Below are 18,243 nucleotides of genomic sequence, written 5' to 3' on the forward strand. Positions count from 1 at the left end.
TTGGAGATTGCTCTCAAGAGGATCTCCTCTTGGAGTAACCCTCTTTAAATATAATGCATTTCTATTTTAAGAGCACTGCACATGGCTAGAAACAGTATATAGTGTAAGGGAGAACCATGGAAACACCCAGAAGCCCAAGGACTGGAGGAGGTCAGCTTAGGTCAGGCAGGACCAATACAGCCAGGGTGGAACACTCATCATTTAAAACACTGAAACCAGAAACATCACATGGCCTTATTAGTACATGAACATTTAGCATTCGTTACTGGTGGCATCCAAATCTTTCAAGAAGGCTTCATGGCTTTGTTGTATTTGCTGCATAAACGTGGAAGACACAGGCACTTCTCTGGGCACCTCACTGCTATATTCAACACAGATTTTTACTCACAACCTACCTTCTGTTTTAGGTACCTGCATACTTTAAGTACCTGTCTTACATTTCTTACCACAACTGAGCTAAGGCAGAGCATGGCCAACATGGGGGCAGGAGGCAACGCTGAGACTAAGCTTGTGTTTGCTGTTGAACGGTGTTCTGGTACATCTGTGTGGGAACCCTGACCTCGTAGGGATGGCGGGTTTTAGAAGGAGCACTAAAATGTCCTGTGGTCTGTCCTGCCAGGACAGCAAAGATGAAAGGATTTTCTTACATTTAATACATGGACGTCATTGTGTAATCCCTGTCCTGAAGTACTCGGGGTCCCTCACACAAAGACACCATCCACCTTCTCCACTGCTGGAGACCTGCAACTGATGGCTGGATTTGGGAAAAAATAGGGACGCCTGGCTTCTAGACCCGAAGGTGTCCAGGAGGGAAGGGGGAAGGAGACTTGCTTATTTCAGGGGCTCAATATCATCTCCGTTAATATTCTTGATGACTTCAACCTAGACCTGAAGTCCCACAGCCCTGTCATTTACTTGCTCTTGGCCTTCACGAATGCTTTCTGCTGAAGATGTCCCAGTTTTGAATCTACATGTTATTTCTTCTTTGTGCAGGTGACCCTGCATACGGGACTGGAGGTGCCGCAATGTGTAAAACAGCCCAAGTTGCCCAACAACTAATGAAGCCCCTGCCTGACCCTGTGCTGGATTCTGTAAGCTTTCTTGGTGCGATTTGGCACTTTTCAGTAGGTCAGTAAGAAAGCATTCTCTTCCCTGACTTAAAACATTGTGCAGCATGTTGCTCACCAGATAATCTGCTGATTACAGCTAGCCCACTTCATTCTTAATTTAACAGCCATAGCAAGCATACCCTCTGAACTGGCACTCGACTGCAGATGGCTACTTGAACATATCTACACTGCACTGCATACATATGTATACACATGTGCACACACACACACATACATTTGTAAAGCAAAAGGTTGAATGAGTGTATTTTCTCTTTCATGGCTGGATTTGTGCTTAAAAGATATTGGGGATGCTGGAAAAAGTGGGTAAGACTCAGACTGAGGGACAACGGCTGTTGGAGCAACGTACCAGTAGGTGAACTGGGTTCCTTTACCACCTGAAGTCCTTAAATCAAGAAAGCGTATGTTTTGACAGCTGAAGTGGGCTGTGTGCTCAAGAATTCCTGGTTGTCCATTCAGAGGCTCAAATGGCCATTAATTATTCCTTCTGGCTCTAGACTGCAGTAAACTATGGGATAATGTTCCCCTAGAATTCAGTAGCAGAACTTATCTCATTATCTTCAACAAGAGTAAGATTGGTTTCCAAACACTGCCATGTAATAGGTGCACTCATTTTAGCTAATGCACGCAGAATACCTGCAGAATTCAGATACGAAAAGTAGGGAGAAAAATATCCTTGATACATTTTAGTGTTTGTTCTTTAGGTGTGGTTGTGGAGACTACCACATACAGAAGATCTGATTGTGGTTATCAGCACAACTCCTGAAAAATGTTGCAGGGGAGATCCCTTTGAATTGAATTGATAAAAAGATTTACTTAAATATGGCACATGCAAAGTACAGAAATGCTGCTTTCCAGCCTTGGTCCTGCTAAGCCCTGGGCAGCTGTAGTTCTAAGGTAGCTTTGAGATCAGAAGCCTTAATTTTCTATTAGATTAGTGTCAGCTAATTAATGTCTTGATCCTTGAAGCACTTGAGCGAGAGAGATTCATAGCATTCCTGTGAAATCCATCCCTAAGAATTTTGCTGGATTGGGAGATAAATCTTTTGCAAGACTGACCTGTGTCTGGCATCTCCCATGAAAACAAGCAGCCGTTTCAGGTGCTGCCCATGACAGCTGGAGTCTGACTGACAGGGAACTTTTCCCACAGCCGTGGCACTGTCCCCTGCCTGCTGTTGTCAGAAAACACGTTGATTTGTGTGTGCGCTTCTTTCCTCTGAACCCAGTTAACATATGCAAGTGTGTGTGCATACAGTGGCAACACATGCAGACAAGAGCAGCAGATTGTGTGAGCCCATGACATCTCTGACTCTGTTGCTCTAATCACATGTAGGTGTGGTGCTATCAAACGAGAAAAGCATAAACTCTTAAATTCCATCTATGTACTATTTCCTTTTTATAAATCTTGCTGCTTATACAAATTTTCCTTTCCAAGCATACGTATATGCACACACATGTTGTTATCAGACATGTAATTATTAAACCTGAAAACAAATATTCTAGCCAAAATGCAGTTTACTGCCTCGCATTAAGCCATAGCCACAGGACAAACAGCCCAGGCCTGCCTTCAGGCAGCCTGGCAGCCCCCAAGCATCCTGCTGCAGGTCCACTTCTGGTCTCTGGCCAGAGCACGTCGCTCAGGCAGCGCTGAGCGATGGCAAGGCTTCCCTGTGGCAGGGGGCCAGCATCCTCCCCGGGGTCACCCCACCTCGCAGCCATTGTGGGAAGGGGGAGGCAGCCCAGAATGAAACAGTCCTGGGCTATTGCACAGACAAAAAGCAGTCTGCCATCATGCTGCCTGTACCCAGCCAAGCATCCTGTAGCCCACCTCTCCTGCAGAGCAGCAGTGCACCTTCGGTGATGTCAAGATTAAAATAGGAAATAAAACCAATGATGGGAAAAAATAACATAAGCTTTTAAGTGGGAAAGCAATGGTACTTTCTTCAAAGTCTGGAATGGATTGTATTAGTAAGCTTGTAGACATTGGAATAACTGTGCTACACTCATCTTGGTGTCTTAAAGAATAGCAGAGACCAACTGTGTTACAATTTTCGGTTTCATTTAATACCATATAAACTCGTGCAGGATTTTCTAATTAGTGGGTCTGTTTTAACCTACCTCAGCTAGAACGCTACCGGACCCCGAATTTCCTCTTGTGTCTGCTCTTCTACAAACCTAACAGTTGTAATCATAGCATTGGCTTTGAGTATTGCCAGTCAGAGTAGTGTATGGGAATACTGTACATAAGTTGCACATAGTTTTTTATATTGGGAAACATCCCGTGATAATTTGAATACAGAAGGCACTCCACTTTCACTTGTTGTATTAAAAACAAGAGGGCATTGTTTGTTTTGGGACTGAACCTTTGTCTTTACTCCCAGCTTCTGTGAAGGAAACTCAAACGAATTTACATCTTTCCAATCTTCAACCATTGCCAGATGTTTAAAATGAATTCTGAATGGGTTTTAGAAGTGTTTGCAGTACTTGGTTTTGGTTTTCATAGTTGCTTTGGTATCGGTTCCTGGTGTGCTACACCTTGGGGAGAACACAGTGAGTGATACGGGTTACTAATTTCTAATGGAAATATGGACAGTAGGTAGGGACGTGCTTCAGAGCTGTAGGGAAGCTTGTTTGTTATCCTCTACGCATTCTAACATTCATAAAAGTAGGGTACAGACTAGCTACCATTACAGTCTCCTTTTAACCTAGCGGAAATGCAAATTAAATAAAAGGAATACAGTTAGAAGTTGGTAACCTGCATTAGTAAGACTAATTTAGCGTAAGTCAAAAACTAAACAAAGGGGTTGTATGTGTTGGTTGTGTACACATTCAAGGACTTGGGTTTGGCATGGCCCATAGCAATAAACCAATTACCCCAATAGAGTGTAGTCTCATGACTTCAGCTGGATACGTTTTGATAGTTTGATTAACAGAAATAATGCTTAAGTAGTTAGAATTACATTAGGAAACTAATTACTCCATCCGTGAATATTTATGCAGAGCATCCAGACGGCAGTGGCCATCTGAACACAAGCAGAGCAGAATTTTTCCCTTTGCAGAACAGCATCAGATGAGGAGAAGTGGGGCACTTCCACCTCTCTGCTCGGGCTGGAAGTAGTTCGCTTCTCTGCAGGTAACTCCCCCGAGGTCCATCTTGTTATAAACCCAGCAGTTTGCATGTTCTTCATCTACAGCATCTCTTATGCCAGTTTTTGTTTCTTCCAAATCCCTTCTTTAGGAGGGAGTCAGCCCTTAGTACTATGGTCCTTGCAGAAACTGTGTTGCTGACTGTCTGGGGAGAACCCAGGGGGCTGAAGAGTAGCACAGGTACCCAAGGGGACTACTTCAGATACTCTTGCTTCCTTTTGACTCCTTGGGGTATTTGTGCAGCTCTCTGGGACTCCAAGCTCCTCTGGCACCCAGACCCGCACAGAGCTGCCTTCCATGGGACTCTCCTGCCCCTGGAGGCCAGGCTGCTCCTTGTAAGCAGGAGAGCAGAGCCTTCTGCACTGGGATGAATCCCATCCGCCACGGAACAGAGTCCACACAAGGTAGCTGTAAATTGGCTTAATGTTTAAACAAACAGGCAAACAAACAAGCCCTCCTCTAATAAACATAAGAAAGCTTGACTTCTGCATACGCCAGTTTGGAACCTCTGCACAGCTGCTGAATAAATACAGCAGGCAAACTTTCTGTCCTGCAGAGCAACGAGGGACTCTCAGTTTTCATCTGCCCCTGTGAACCCCAACCTTAACCTTTGTAGACATTCTTCCTGGCTCTTTCCCCTGCAAATATCCCTGTTTAACCATAGTGGAAAGGAACAGAAGCATGCCATCAGGAGCACTGTCAGACTTCCCAAGGTGCGCAATGCGACACAATTTCCACTGCTTTCTTTTCCCTCATCAACTCTAAAAGTGCTCATGAGAAGGTATCCCTTACTAAGGCTTAATGTCAATACGAGCACAGGCCTAGCTGACAATCCCTTACTACTTCTGCTGTGGAAAGGTATGTGCTATAAAAAAAGTGAGGACAGTAGCATACTGTGATGTATCATGAATTTGGAAAGTAATTTGGCTTCTAAAAACATAGAAAAGATAGGCAAACAGCATTATCACCTCCTATACATGCCTATACAGTTAAGATATGTAGAAGAAAATATATTGGACTGAACAAATGAAATAAAATAAACATGAGCTTACATATAGCAGAGTTTAAGAGGAGAAGTATTATATGTAATTTATTATATGCATAATGTTCCATCATGTTGTAAATAATGCCGCGATAGTGTATTGCTGTAGTTTGTTCTTGGCTGGTGATAGAATTCTGTCGTAGTGCTGTGTAAGCTTTTTTTTTTCCCCCCCAAAGTGTAGTTAGCAAAGATGGCAGAGAGCACCTAATGTTCTATTTTCCGAGTTGTTCTAGACCAAGAAGAAATGCAAGATGCAGCTTTTTTTTTTTTTTTCTTTCTTTCTTACATAATAGTATTTCTTAAACTAGGTAAGAGAGAGATGCAATCAAGGCTAAGCTGCCACTACCACTCTATGAAAAACATGGTGTTTGCGACTGTCAACAAGAGGTGGTGCCTGTTTGGACCACAATTCAGATTACCTGTTCCTGTGAGAAGGGATGCAAAGTACCAGCCTGGTAACGGTGGCTTTCTGGTGCCATCCAGTACATCCTTTGCTCACAAATGGAAAGATGAGGAAAAAAAAGAGTTGTCAGACCTAATCTCAGGCCTTACCAGCTTTGCAGCATTCTGCTTAAATAGCAAAGTCAAGAATTCAACTTTGAACCAGGCAAGATAACATGAAAACCCCAAGCATCTTGGCTAGATCAAGTTTGGAAGGGAGATTAGTTTCAAGTCCTTCAACAGGTTATGGTAATAAATCAACCACATTGCAAATGTAAAGGGCACTTGTCACTGAAAATTACAAAACAAAGATGGAGAGTCTTTTTTTTATTATTATTATTATTAAAAATAAAGTGAGCTGCTTCTAGTTTTTACTGACAACATTTCTGGTGATTCCTCTGCCCAGCACTAGTGAATGCTGCACACACAGAACCGGCTGGAGCGGCAGCCTGAAGCACAAACCCATCATCAATAGGACGCACTTGGTCTTCTTACGTGCAGAAGCCCCTATGCAAGCCACAGACAGAGACTTGATGCGCGGGGCTCCTGCATCTTTGCACAATACGGGAGACAGACGTGCATTTTACTGACAGAGGCACTCAGCAGCATTTTCCCCTTCCGATACATTTGTTATTGCAAACAGATCCAAGCAGAATGAAGTACAAAATTATTTTTATGCTAATTGGAGGATTTCTAACATTTTCTTGTGAAGCAGTAAATAGAAATATTCCTGGATCCTGACTGCATTCCTTCACCCTCCACCTCCCTTAAATGTTGTCAGTAAAAACACTAACCTTTCTAGGTAGCATGGTGAGAAGACATTATGTGATGAATATTAAAAATAAATGCATGAGGTAAACCTGCTGTTATTTCTGATTGTTATATGAAGCATGAATAACACTAACTTAAATGTTGGCAACCAAAAAGTGCAAAGGAGTAAGAGAACGGTGTTCACTTCTGGTTAAATGAAAGACGCAAAGTTGTTTCTATGTTTTCTTCTTAACCATGACATTGTTTTTCCTTTATGGCCATTTCCCATAGCTTATATGAATTTGGAGCTGGTGAAATATACAACTTTGCTGTATATGTCTGTCACCAGACCAAGAGGAAAATACAAACTTTTTATAATTTTGTATCCGTAGGAAACGTTTGTATTTTTTGAATTGGAAACAAACTGCTTTTTGTCTTCTGGTCTGACTAAAACTTTGTGTACTATTATTATTATTATTACTACCCTTTTGGAAAACCTGACATATGAGTTTATGCTGTTTTACAGTTTCTAAATAAATTCTTAAAACATTGCCAACAAATTCAGCATCAGCACCCTTTTTATTATTACAAATTATTACCAAAAAATATTATGTCATAATGTAGATGAGTCACTAGGCATGCGCAGGATGCATGCCTAACTCTAACTGTTGATACCTGCTCTGTTACCGTGGCCAAGAATAGTCTGGTAGCTGGAGAAAGCCAAGAGTCCTCCCTCAGAGCAACCATCTGCGCCTCAACTTCGGATTCAGCAGCACGAAACACCTCTCCTTCTCAGCACCACTCCATTCTCTCCGGCTCATGTTGGTTTGAGAGTACCTGGGGATGTCCTATTTAAGCTCCAACCCATCTTAGACACTTGGGGTGATTTCCCAGTCTCCCGAAATTTCTGACACTGGAGTAAGCAGAGCCTGGAAGTAACTGTGACACCAGTAGGATCCAACTGGAAAGGCCTTTGGGTGAGTGCAAGAGTCAGGCCGGGCAGAAAGCTCGTCAGGGCAGGATAGACAGAACTTTGTGAGATGGTTTAAAATGACATCATCATCCCGGAGCTGCACACCTCTATCAAGCAGGTGCCTCGTGAGGGACCAAGAACACTACAGAGGCAGCCCGCTCAGCCCCTGCAAAAAGGCACCCATCGAAGCTACGCAACCTTCATAAGTGTCTGTTAATAAAGCAGAATAAAGCATGCTGACACACTTAACAGCAGCACCAGGATAAGAAATAGAAAGCCAGCCAAAACAGTCAGGAGTAAGTACAGACAGGAGTGTGGAGACACCGTCCATCATGGCTTTTTTTGTTTGTTTTTCCCCTGCAAGAGGCAACAACTTGGCATCAACTCCGTCACGGCAAAAGGTTTGAATGGGAGGAAGGATAATCACAATGGTTTTAGGATATGAGGAGGTGGGAGTAAAGCTACCTGTCACAGGAAAAGGCATGCGAAAGAGAGCAGATGAGGAGAAATGCTCGCATTCTTCCTTTATCCCTCATTCCTCTATTCAACTGCAGGTAGAGAGCAAAATAAGGTGGTCCCTGCTCTCCCTTGTTCAATCAACACGGGCTTTTGTGTATCAGTACCTGCTCCAAAAGCAACACAGCTTGCTGCCTGAATATACGCTCGTGTGCTCTGTTAATGACTCAGTTAATTAATGACAAATGCCAGTCCAGAGAAACACCAGGTGCATAACAGGTTCTCAACAGTTCTCTTTGCCAAATGTCGCTTTTTACCTTTTTTGTTAATGCATCTAGTAACAAAATAGGACTGAAGGTACCATGCTTACCTGAGAACAGCATCCTACAAGGACGTAACATGGCCAGCTCAAACCACCTCGGGGATTTGATATAAAAAAGCACCATATAGCAGGAAGCTTTCATAATGCATACACACCAATGCTAAAAGAGTAAGAAAATGCAAATAATAAGCTTTTAATTTGGGGTATTTTTTCCCCCCAAGCTTTCATGTTCCACTGTCAGCTTGGCATTTCAGTCTTCAACTTTTTATTTTAAGAGCTGAATTTTTTTCAACTCTTCTCTAACAGAGCTTACAAGCTTGAGATCAGGACTGCAAAAACTACGACACCCTGTTCTGACCAAGTTTCACTCCTAAATAGCTTTCGGGAGCTGTGGAGGTGGAAAGCGAACCCTTTAAATTACCAAAGCTGAATGAGGACATGAACCCCCACAACACATTATACCCAGAGCCAGCTGAACAAAACTTTTATCTCGAAGTGAGCAGTGAAAAACTGAGCTCAAGGATTAACCAGGAATTAAAAAATACAGGTTATCCCACAACATCAAAAGCCCATCTGTTGCCTCAACAAGTCTTGGTGCTCTGTACTCAATTCTGCTTAGCAACTACACCTTCACACGCAATCGCAATTTGACATCTCTCAAGTCTGTAACCAGACAGGATTGTTAATTCCGGTTTGAATTTGCCACCAGTACTGAATAAGAAGAAATCAAATGATGCAATTATGAAATGAGTAACGGTATTTAGCAACCCAACTCTGCACACCCCTCCTCTTCCCACAAGGCTCCAGAAACACTCCCTTCCAGTTTTTACCTGGCTCTCATTCCCTCCAGGCCCTCTCCATCCTCTTGGTCCTCTCTGTGCTGGCAGGGCACCTCTTCAAGGCTTGAACGCAAGGTGGAAGGTAGTGGGAGAAGGAGCGTACCAGAAAGCATCCCTTTTTGTGGCATGGCTCTCCCTACCCCAGAATACTTCCCTGTCCCGTGAAGGGGGCAGCCTCTGATGCTGCTGTTTGGGGAGAGGGCTACGCTGCTGTTCTCGTTGCTAGCTGCAAGATGCGTCAGAGCTCCCTGCTCGCTCAGGGTTAGGGATCACCTCATTTGGGCTCCCAGGTGGCAGCCAGAAAGCATCCTTTGCTTCCCCAGCCCGCAGGGGTACGCCAAACTTCACCAATACACCTAGAAGATGTTTCTTCAGTAAGGGCTGTTTTCCTTCTCTTATACACCTGCTTCACTGCCAGAACTGTTCAAACAAGCTCCAGATAACCTCATGTATAAACAACACGGTCATTTAACAGTTAACCGCATTTTTGCCTCCCCCTAAAATACCCAAGTTTCTTTACCGTGAGGTAGAACGGAGAGGACATTTTGGAAGGTTACTAACCACTGCCATTTCTAATGGTAACACAACCTTAAAACCAAAAAAATATTTAGCTACAGAGAACAAAACTGTTCTTTCAGAAACATCAAACTGCTGAAATCCAAATAGCACTAAAACTTCGGTTTTGACAATAGAAAAGCCTTACAACGCAGAGGAACACTGATCAAAACAAACACAAGCTAACCATGAACAACCAGTAGCTATTGAGTGCCTCATTTGGCTCGGACTTAACATGTTTTTATTTTAAAAAACAAATCAACCAAGCCACCGTTTGAAACAGTGCTTATTTGGAGACCTCTGCAGAGATATACAAGTTGAGTCTGTAACTCTTACATGGGACAGAATTTCAGAAAATTTCATTTTCATTCCCAAAGCAGATAATTTTGAAACCTTAGGGTTTTGCTGGACAGGAAAACTGCTTGTCATGCCGTTCCACTATCCACTAACAAATCATATCGATACAGAAACAGACGTATGCCTGGTAAGTGTTTCAGAATACTTGCTTCAGATTCAGAGCAAATAAGGTATTGCTTTTTCTATATTCCTTCCAGATGAAAGCAGAGCGCTATACATTTTAATCCATCAATGGACTAAATGAATATTTTACTTATAGCCAATACATTAATCCTAGAAAGTGAAATGCTTTCTTTAGCACATATTGCCTAATAAAAATAGCCTGTGTAACCTTCTTAATAAAAAGTCTTATTTTTATTTATAAAAAGATAAATTCTCATCTTCTCCCCAAGGCAGAAGATAGGAAATACTGCAACAAAAAATAAGGTAACAAAATTAGGACACGGTGGGACAGCGAGAGGCTCTGTAAGTCCGTGTTGATGGTAACATGAATCTTAACGCGTAGTGTCCATTTCACTCTGTGTCATAAGTTCATTTGATAACTTTAGATGATTTAATTTTCTTTATGTCACGGCTTTGCAGAATCAAGGTCCCATCTCTGAATTTTCCAACTTGTCCTGCAGGCCAAATGCTAGGCACCGATTTCTTCCTTTTGGCCTTCCTGAAATAGGAAGGGGGGAAAAAAGGAATTAAGTAAAACACCAGAAACTCATGGAAATGCTCAATATGGTGAAAAATGTCACCTACTTATGCAATCAGTGTTTGGCATTCTAGAGTATCAAATCATAGCAGGTAATGACCCCAGAAGATTTATTATGTGCACAGCCATTAAAATTTGCAGCACATTACAGAATGAACTGCATTTTAAAAGAAGTTTAAAAACAAAGTGAAAGAAGATAGGGAGTCCATTTCAGTGAACCTGCTACACTATAATTAAGAATGCCACTTCACCTTTCAAGCCTCTGTATACTGTAGCTTGTGTTTCGCAAAAATTATTTCTCAGGGCCCCCGAGTGGCATACCCTGGGTGTGCACACAGGGATTTCATAGAATCATAGAATTGTTTAGGTTGGAAAAGACCTTTAAGGTCATCAAGTCCAACCGTTAACCTAACCCTGCCATCACACCACTAAACCATGTCCCTAAGCACCTCATTTATCCTTCTTTTAAATACCTCCAGGGATGGGGACTCGACCACTTCCCTGGGCAGCCCCTTCCAGAGCGTGACAACCCTTTCGGTGAAGAAATTTTTCCTAATGCCCAACCTAAACCTGCCCTGGCACAACTTGAGGCCATTTCCCCTTGTCCTATCGCCCGTTACCAGGGAGAAGAGGCCGACCCCCACCTCACTACAGCCTCCTTTCAGGCAGTTGTAGAGGGCGATAAGGTCTCCCCTCAGCCTCCTCTTCTCCAGGCTGAACACCCCCAGTTCCCCCAGCCGCTCCTCATCAGACTTGTGCTCCAGACCCCTCACCAGCTTGGTTGCTCTCCTCTGGACATGCTCCAGCAATGCAAGGTCTTTCTTGTAGTGAAGGGCCCAAAACTGAACACAATACTTGAGGTGCAGCCTCACCAGCACTGAATACAGGGGCATGATCACTGCCCTACTCCTGCTGGCCATGCTATTCCTGATACAAGCCAGGACACCATTGGCCTTCTTGGCCACCTGGGCACGCTGCTGGCTCATATTCAGCTGGCTGCCAACCAGTACCCCTAGGTCTTTTTCCACCATGCAGCTTTCCAGCCACTCTTCGCCAAGCCTGTAGTATTGCATGGGGTTGTTGTGACCAAAGTGCAAGACCCGGCACTTGGCCTTGTTAAACCTCATACAGTTGGCCTCGGCCCATTGATCCAGCCTGTCCAGGTCCCTCTTGGAGGCAGAGCCCTCCTCCCCTTGAACAGATGGACACTCCCACCCAGTTTGGTGTCATCTGCAAACTTACTGAGGGCACACCCAATCCCCTCGTCCAGGTCATTAATAAAGATATTAAACAAGACCGGCCCTAGAACTGAGCCCTGGGGAACACCGCTTGCGACCAGCCACCAACTGGATTTAACTCCATTGACCACAACTCTCTGGGCTTGGCCATCCAGCCAGTTTTTACCCAGCGAAGAGTACACCCGTCTAGGCCATGAGCCGCCAGCTTCTCTAGGAGAATGCAGTGGGAAACTGTGTCAAAGGCCTTGCAGAAGTCCCGTTAGAGAACATCCACAGCCATTTTCCATCCATCCACAGCCATTTTCCATCCATCCACAGCCATTTTCCATCCAACTCTGCTCCAGCTGCAGTCTTAAGACACGTCAGGGCAGAACTGACACGTTTTCAATTAAACTGTGGAACTAAGGCCTCTGAAACTGCTAGACACAGAGCAAGGTCACCATTTTGTGACTAACAGTTCTTCTGCAGTTGGAGAAGTTCCTTCCATTGCGATTTGCATGACTTTTGGTATAAGGCTGTGCACAGTTATGTCAGGGCAATACACTGGGGAGGCTATATAAAAGCAAGTCAATTTAAACCCTGTTAAAAACCAGCTCACCGTTCCTTCTGTTCTTTCTTCTTCTTCTTAAGAGAATCACCTTTATGTTCCTGTTTTTAAAGATACGTATTTTAATGAAAAAGGAAGAGAGTGTCTTGGCTAAACAACCATCTTGCACACAAAACACACGGTAGCCTTTGCTTCACGGAGCAGCAGGCATTTAAAGCAGGGTGGGAGACCTTCTGACAGGCCAAGTGATGCAATGTGTTACGGAGGCACTGCTAGGAGTGCCCAGAGCCCTTCCTGTCACCTTAGGGAAAGTACAGCCCTCTCATGACCAACGTGCTGCCCCTGCCACGTGAGGAGGCACAGATCCAGCAACACAAGGGGAGAGAGGCTCGCTTCTTGGGCATGTGACAGATCCTTGGGTCAAAAGATGGACTCACTACCAGGCAGGTGTGCCTAGTCGCCTGACTGAGCGTACCTGTCAAATGACAGGGTTCGACCATGGCTGGTCATGCACATGGAGCCATGTGGCAGAGGAGGAGAAGTAGGTCCCCTGGGAAAGAAGGTGGCAGGGAACAGGCTGATAGGGCAATTACCCGCCCCACAGACTGCTCCCACCTACATGAGAAGACTCCATTGGGAGGCAGGGAGTAGGCTTGGAGCCAGATGGGCCATGCTAGAGGATGGATGCAACAGAAACCTCACCCTTGCTCTAAATAATGAGCAGGATCGTAGATGGAATTGTGCTGATATAAAACCAGCTGGAGATCCGGCTCTCTGTGGTTAGGCAACATGCAACAAACTTTAATTGGACACCATTTTCTTCCTCAGAAGAGGCAAGGTAAAAAAAAAAAACAAACCTGCTGATTTTGTGTCATCAGTCCATCAGCCTCAAGGGATGAGGCAGTGAAACCCACCACAGGACAAGCCTAACTCTATGCCCTTCGTACTGCACACAGAAGCTTTTACTGATGAAGTTAGTCCTGCTGGAGCCAGGAACCCACTCCACAGAGAGCAGTGGGTGTCAAGCTCAGGCACTCCTCCTGCGCCTGAGGCATTATCTGTCAGGCTTTTGGGCTACCTCTCACATGCTGCCTTTTTAAACAGAAAATGTCATACAAACCTTTCCCTTATCATCATCCTTTGCTGTTTTTTTCTCTTTCATTTTCTCTTGGTAAGTCTTGTAGTTCACGTGTTCCTTTTTGGGGGGCTGCAATAAAGATTGGGAGGGATACCACTGATGAAATTTTCAAACAGGTTCAAAAAATATTCACACACTTGCATGGAAAATTTTTTTCAGGTGGTGGTAGGGAAATGTTAGAAATGGTTTATTTCCTTTTGCATGAGAGGAAGGGACTTGAGAGATGTAAGGCAGACACATAGAGACCATATCTTTCTTGGTGGAGACAGTAGAGAGGGATGTTTATGCTCTATGTCAATCTCACAGGGTTTACACATACACTTTGAACTAGGAAGAAAACCCATACCCCTCCCCATCCCTCAAAAAGACCTAGAAAATTTTTTTTTCTTTTACACTGCCGATGATAAATAAAACAGAAAAGTTTTCTCCATCTTTAACTCACTGGGAGAGTGAAGCTTTAAAAGGCAAGCCCCTCCCGCCAACAATTTAGCTTTGAATGGTCTGATTAAAAATGAGTAAATGTTGTTTTCTAATTTTTGTTTTCTGTTGTTTTCTGTTTCCCAATCAGTCATATTTCATCCAAACAACATCTCTGATAGCACAACCATACTGATTTTCCAAACGTCTACAGAAAATAGACAAGACAGAATAGAAAATGTAAAAGTAAGGATAAAGCAGGAGAAGGATCAGGGCAGGGGTTCTTGTGTTTTAAGGAAGTGGTGCCAACCCCCCCCATGTTTTTTACCACTTTGCTGCACTGTAACAGCTGGGTGACCACCCAGCACAAAACAAATGACAATTACCTTGGCTCCCAGCATGATAGCACGCTCCTGTTCCCATATGCGTTGTTCCTGCTTCTTGTAGCCAGTGATTCCAAACTTGTGCACTTCCAAACGAGCCTAAAACATTACAAAAAATTGCAAGCATTTCATAATTTGTCCAACCTTCTTGTAAAATAACGCTTGACAGACCACAACAAAGTCATATTCCCAAAGAAACCAGACTCCCAAAGATACCCGAAATCACCACGCTATAAAATAAAACTGAGTTTGGAGCTATACTGCAGAACAGTTAACCACCGTCCACCTAATCTCTGGATGGTGAGGACTGTCACAGGGACAATTTTCGATTCTCCTCATTTCACATAAAACAACACATGGAATACATCTCCTCTCCCCAAAAATGAATCACGTTGTGCTGCACAAAGAACAACAACAAAATGTGCCACCCACAGCACCCAACACTTACAGAGCATCCTCGTTCCTTGGCTGCAGAGCACTTAACCAGCGGGAAACATGGATAGGCAGATGGTGAAGTGGTTTGACTACCTACATATGTACAGTTGATGCTGTACAAGCATACCCTGGCAAAACCAGTGGTGAACTGATAGTCTTTTTAAAGGTAGTGGGTAAATCCTCACTGCTGTTCTCAGCAGTACAGAGCTCCATGCAGCATCTCCAGTGAGAGATTTCACTGGATCACAGCATGCCTCTGAGTGGAGATAAGGCACATAAACCAACTTGCACAGATTTGTAAACGAATCTGTATCTAAGAAGGCCAATGCTACTTATGCTCATACAAGAACAGATGAGAACAAAAAGACAAATGGAAAGAAGTAATCTGCTGTTTCAAAAACAGATGCCAATATGCCTTTTTTCCCCCCTCCCACATGAGATCAGAAATCCAAGATTAACACCACAGGCCTGAAAGAGCTATGCTGCACATTACGGGTACTCACATAGCTTTACATAGCTAACACACAGCGATCCTCCTCAAATTCTTACTGAAAGATCAGAAAGAAAGGCCACGAGTTGTAACACGCCTCTCTTCACACAGAGCAGTTGACAACAGCCACTGCGTTCCTCCTTGGGCATGGCACACAGCCAAAATTACCTATTAGGAAATCCTCACCTACAAGAGAGAACCTTTTCTAGAAGCGTTTCTCATCGCTACCGCTGTAGCTTTCCCCAGTGTATACATACACAGATCTGCACACTAAAATATTGAGATTCAATAGGTCCCGCTGACTTACTTTTTCGAAGTTAAATTCTTGTTCATTCGCATTTTTCTCTTTGTTCACTGTTTTGGTCTATAAACAAAATAAAACATTTTCTGAATTAATATAACAAGTAACACCAGTTTAAATGCTGATTGTGATAGTTTTTTAGAAAACAACAAAATGTAAAATGGGTGGTAGGGAAGAGTATACAGCTTTCCAGCAGTATCTTTATCTAGCTTTATCACCTGGATTCACTAAAGGAGAAATTCTCAATGGCATTTTTAATATTTAGATATTATAGCGTCTTACTGGAACAACCTTGCAAAATTTACAGGGTGCCATCATAGCACAGAGCATGTAGCTATGTCCGGCATTTTCTTGCCTGGATCATCTGCTACAGCTTAGAAAAAGTTTCATAATTCAAAAAGACATTAATAGCTGCAATTAATTTTTATACCTGCAAGTATAAATTACATTTTATAAGAGAAAAGCTGTCACATGTGAGCTACACATCATGCATATTTCCATTTCCAAATCCGTACCAACCTGCTAACGCAGGGTAGGACACACACTTCAAGTCATTTTCTTTGAGACAGAGAGCGCAGTGATAATAGTGCGTGTACCAAATGCTGGTGGCAACATGCAGAGCAAGCTAAGTTCGTAACTGCACAGGCAAACGTTAGTGCACATATCCAGCTTAAATAACGCAAGAGAAACAGCTCCAAAGGAAGTGCTGTCAGCAACGGCAGACACCGCTTAATGCTCTCTGAAGAAACTACTTGCTCAAAATGAGACCAGTGAAAACCACATCTCTTCTACCCCGTGATTTACATGGAGACCTTCCATCAGCAGTTCCCAGTTTGGAGGGGAACTCAGTGTGGGGACAGACTGTATCCTAGGAAGAAAAAGCAGCGCAAAATCCCCAGGGAGAGCTCCATGCCTGCTGGAGATCTGTTATGTCCAACTCCTGATTTTGGGGAGGATGTGCTGAACCACCTCTCTGGGCAGACGCTCTGCCCACTCCCCAGTGTGCTGACGCAGGCAGGCAGTACTGGCAGGGAAACTGCGGTCTGTTCATGAGTAGCATCCCCTTACCTTTCCCTGTTTACTCTCAAGGGCACTCTATCCCCCTCTGAGGAAGCAGGAGTAATACATATGTATTTAAACTGAACCTGAATGCTTTTATCGCATTTCTTTTTTGCATCTCCAGGATGTTAAGTTGCGTTGAGCCACAGGTTCAGGTCCCAGGGTTACATGAGGGCTTCTCTCTGCATCCACCAGAGCCAAACCCAAACTTGTCTCAACTCTGCAAAAGCTTCTGTATCAAACTGTCCATTTCAACCACAAATAAACCTGGTTATTTTCAGAGCATTTTACTAACAAGCCTAACATCAGTCTTCAGGCAGAAAAAATTAAGCTGTAAAAAGCGTAAGAAAATAAGTATCTAGGGCAATTTTTAGAGGAAAACATGCCAGAAAAAGCACAAAAGTTTATGGATTCGACCAACTGCTTGGTCAGTCTCGTGAACTTCCCAATTCTAAGCAGTTAAACCCCAGATACCAGTAAGTCTCCCGGAATTCAAGACAGCCATGTGTTGGGCCATCAGAGCTTATTTCAGAATTGGCCTTCTGATGTTACAGCCATAAACATGGCTCAAAACCAACCAGAGAACCTATAAGTTCTGGAGACCAACCAGAGAGCAAGGGACCCTCTGCTTGGCGTGGAAGGCAGCTCTGCTTCCAGCCAAGCCTAATTTGGGCCTCTCTGTTGAAGCAACTCAGCTACAGTTTTTGGTAGCACAAGAGAGTTCAGCACCCACAAACCAAACCAGAGGACCAAGACCTAATGATGCCATCCTTTCCCCCATCGACCACCCAACACTGGTCCTCCAAGATGCCCGCTGCTTGAATAGCCAAGTGCTGCTGCGATGCCAGAGAAGACAAGGAAGCTTTGGCACCTCACATCCACACCTACTCGTAAGAACAGAGCAGCACACAAAACACTTTGCCAGAGAAGTAGCCAAGAGGCTTTGCTTTCCATTTCATTCACTTCTTGCCATATCAGCAGTCCTATCTGCAGATCAACTTATTTTGTCGGGATACACCTATTTCAAATATAGGATATTTATCCAGATATGTTCTAAAATGGAGGGGGGAAAAAAAAAAAAAAAAAAAAAAGGCTTCAAGTCATGCCCTCACCCATGCTTCAGCCTGCCCCTGCCAGCAGCCCTGTTGGGCATCAGCAGCCCTGGATGCCATCAAGCTGAGCACACAGATCGCCGAAGGATCCCAGATTTACAGGCAGGTGTATTAGCAAGAGGGAAGAAACTAGGCACGGGCTGGGGGGAATTACGGAAGGTATCTCACAGTTTATGGGGAGAAAAAAGAACGCTAACATGCAGAAGGTTTTGTTTGGGTTTAACTGTGACCAGAAAGGGGCATCCAGTCCAGTACCTGCTCAAGTGTAGAATCTCTGGGGTGGCTTTAAAAAAAAAAAATCCATGCTTTGACGAACTGAGCTGCTTTTCACCGTTACTACAAGGTGGCCCCTGCCCCGGGCCGGCAGCACCCATGCCTGTAGGAGGGGCCGGGTCTGGGGCAGAGGGGGCCAGA

The 18,243-nt window shown here is 43.9% G+C and overlaps 3 protein-coding genes across 3 annotated transcripts in view; 2 read left to right on the forward strand and 1 right to left on the reverse strand.

Moving 5' to 3' along the window:
• TRIM67 (tripartite motif containing 67) overlaps positions 1-1,059 on the forward strand; it is a 33,548-nt gene extending 32,489 nt beyond the window's left edge. Inside the window, exon 10 of the mRNA XM_035899714.1 lies at positions 994-1,059. Coding sequence (XP_035755607.1) covers positions 994-1,059 — 66 coding nt within the window. The remainder of the gene's footprint in view (positions 1-993) is intronic.
• Positions 1,060-10,402: 9,343 nt separating this feature from the next.
• CUNH1orf131 (chromosome unknown C1orf131 homolog) lies at positions 10,403-15,973 on the reverse strand. The gene is made up of 6 exons (XM_009644191.2): positions 15,941-15,973; positions 15,665-15,721; positions 14,436-14,531; positions 13,615-13,701; positions 12,546-12,595; positions 10,403-10,670 (listed from the first exon to the last, which is right to left on the reverse strand). The coding sequence occupies exons 1-6, from the start codon at positions 15,971-15,973 to the stop codon at positions 10,541-10,543; spliced, it is 453 nt and encodes a 150-aa protein (XP_009642486.1). The 3' UTR covers positions 10,403-10,540.
• Positions 15,974-17,558: 1,585 nt separating this feature from the next.
• The window catches only part of GNPAT (glyceronephosphate O-acyltransferase), a 23,812-nt gene continuing 23,127 nt past the window's right edge, over positions 17,559-18,243 (forward strand). The window contains 1 exon segment of the mRNA XM_009644193.2: positions 17,559-17,607. Coding sequence (XP_009642488.2) covers positions 17,559-17,607 — 49 coding nt within the window.

The sequence above is a fragment of the Egretta garzetta genome, unplaced genomic scaffold, assembly GCF_000687185.1.
Source record: "Egretta garzetta isolate BGI_Z169 unplaced genomic scaffold, ASM68718v1 scaffold118, whole genome shotgun sequence".
NCBI classification, from domain to species: Eukaryota; Metazoa; Chordata; class Aves; order Pelecaniformes; family Ardeidae; genus Egretta; species Egretta garzetta.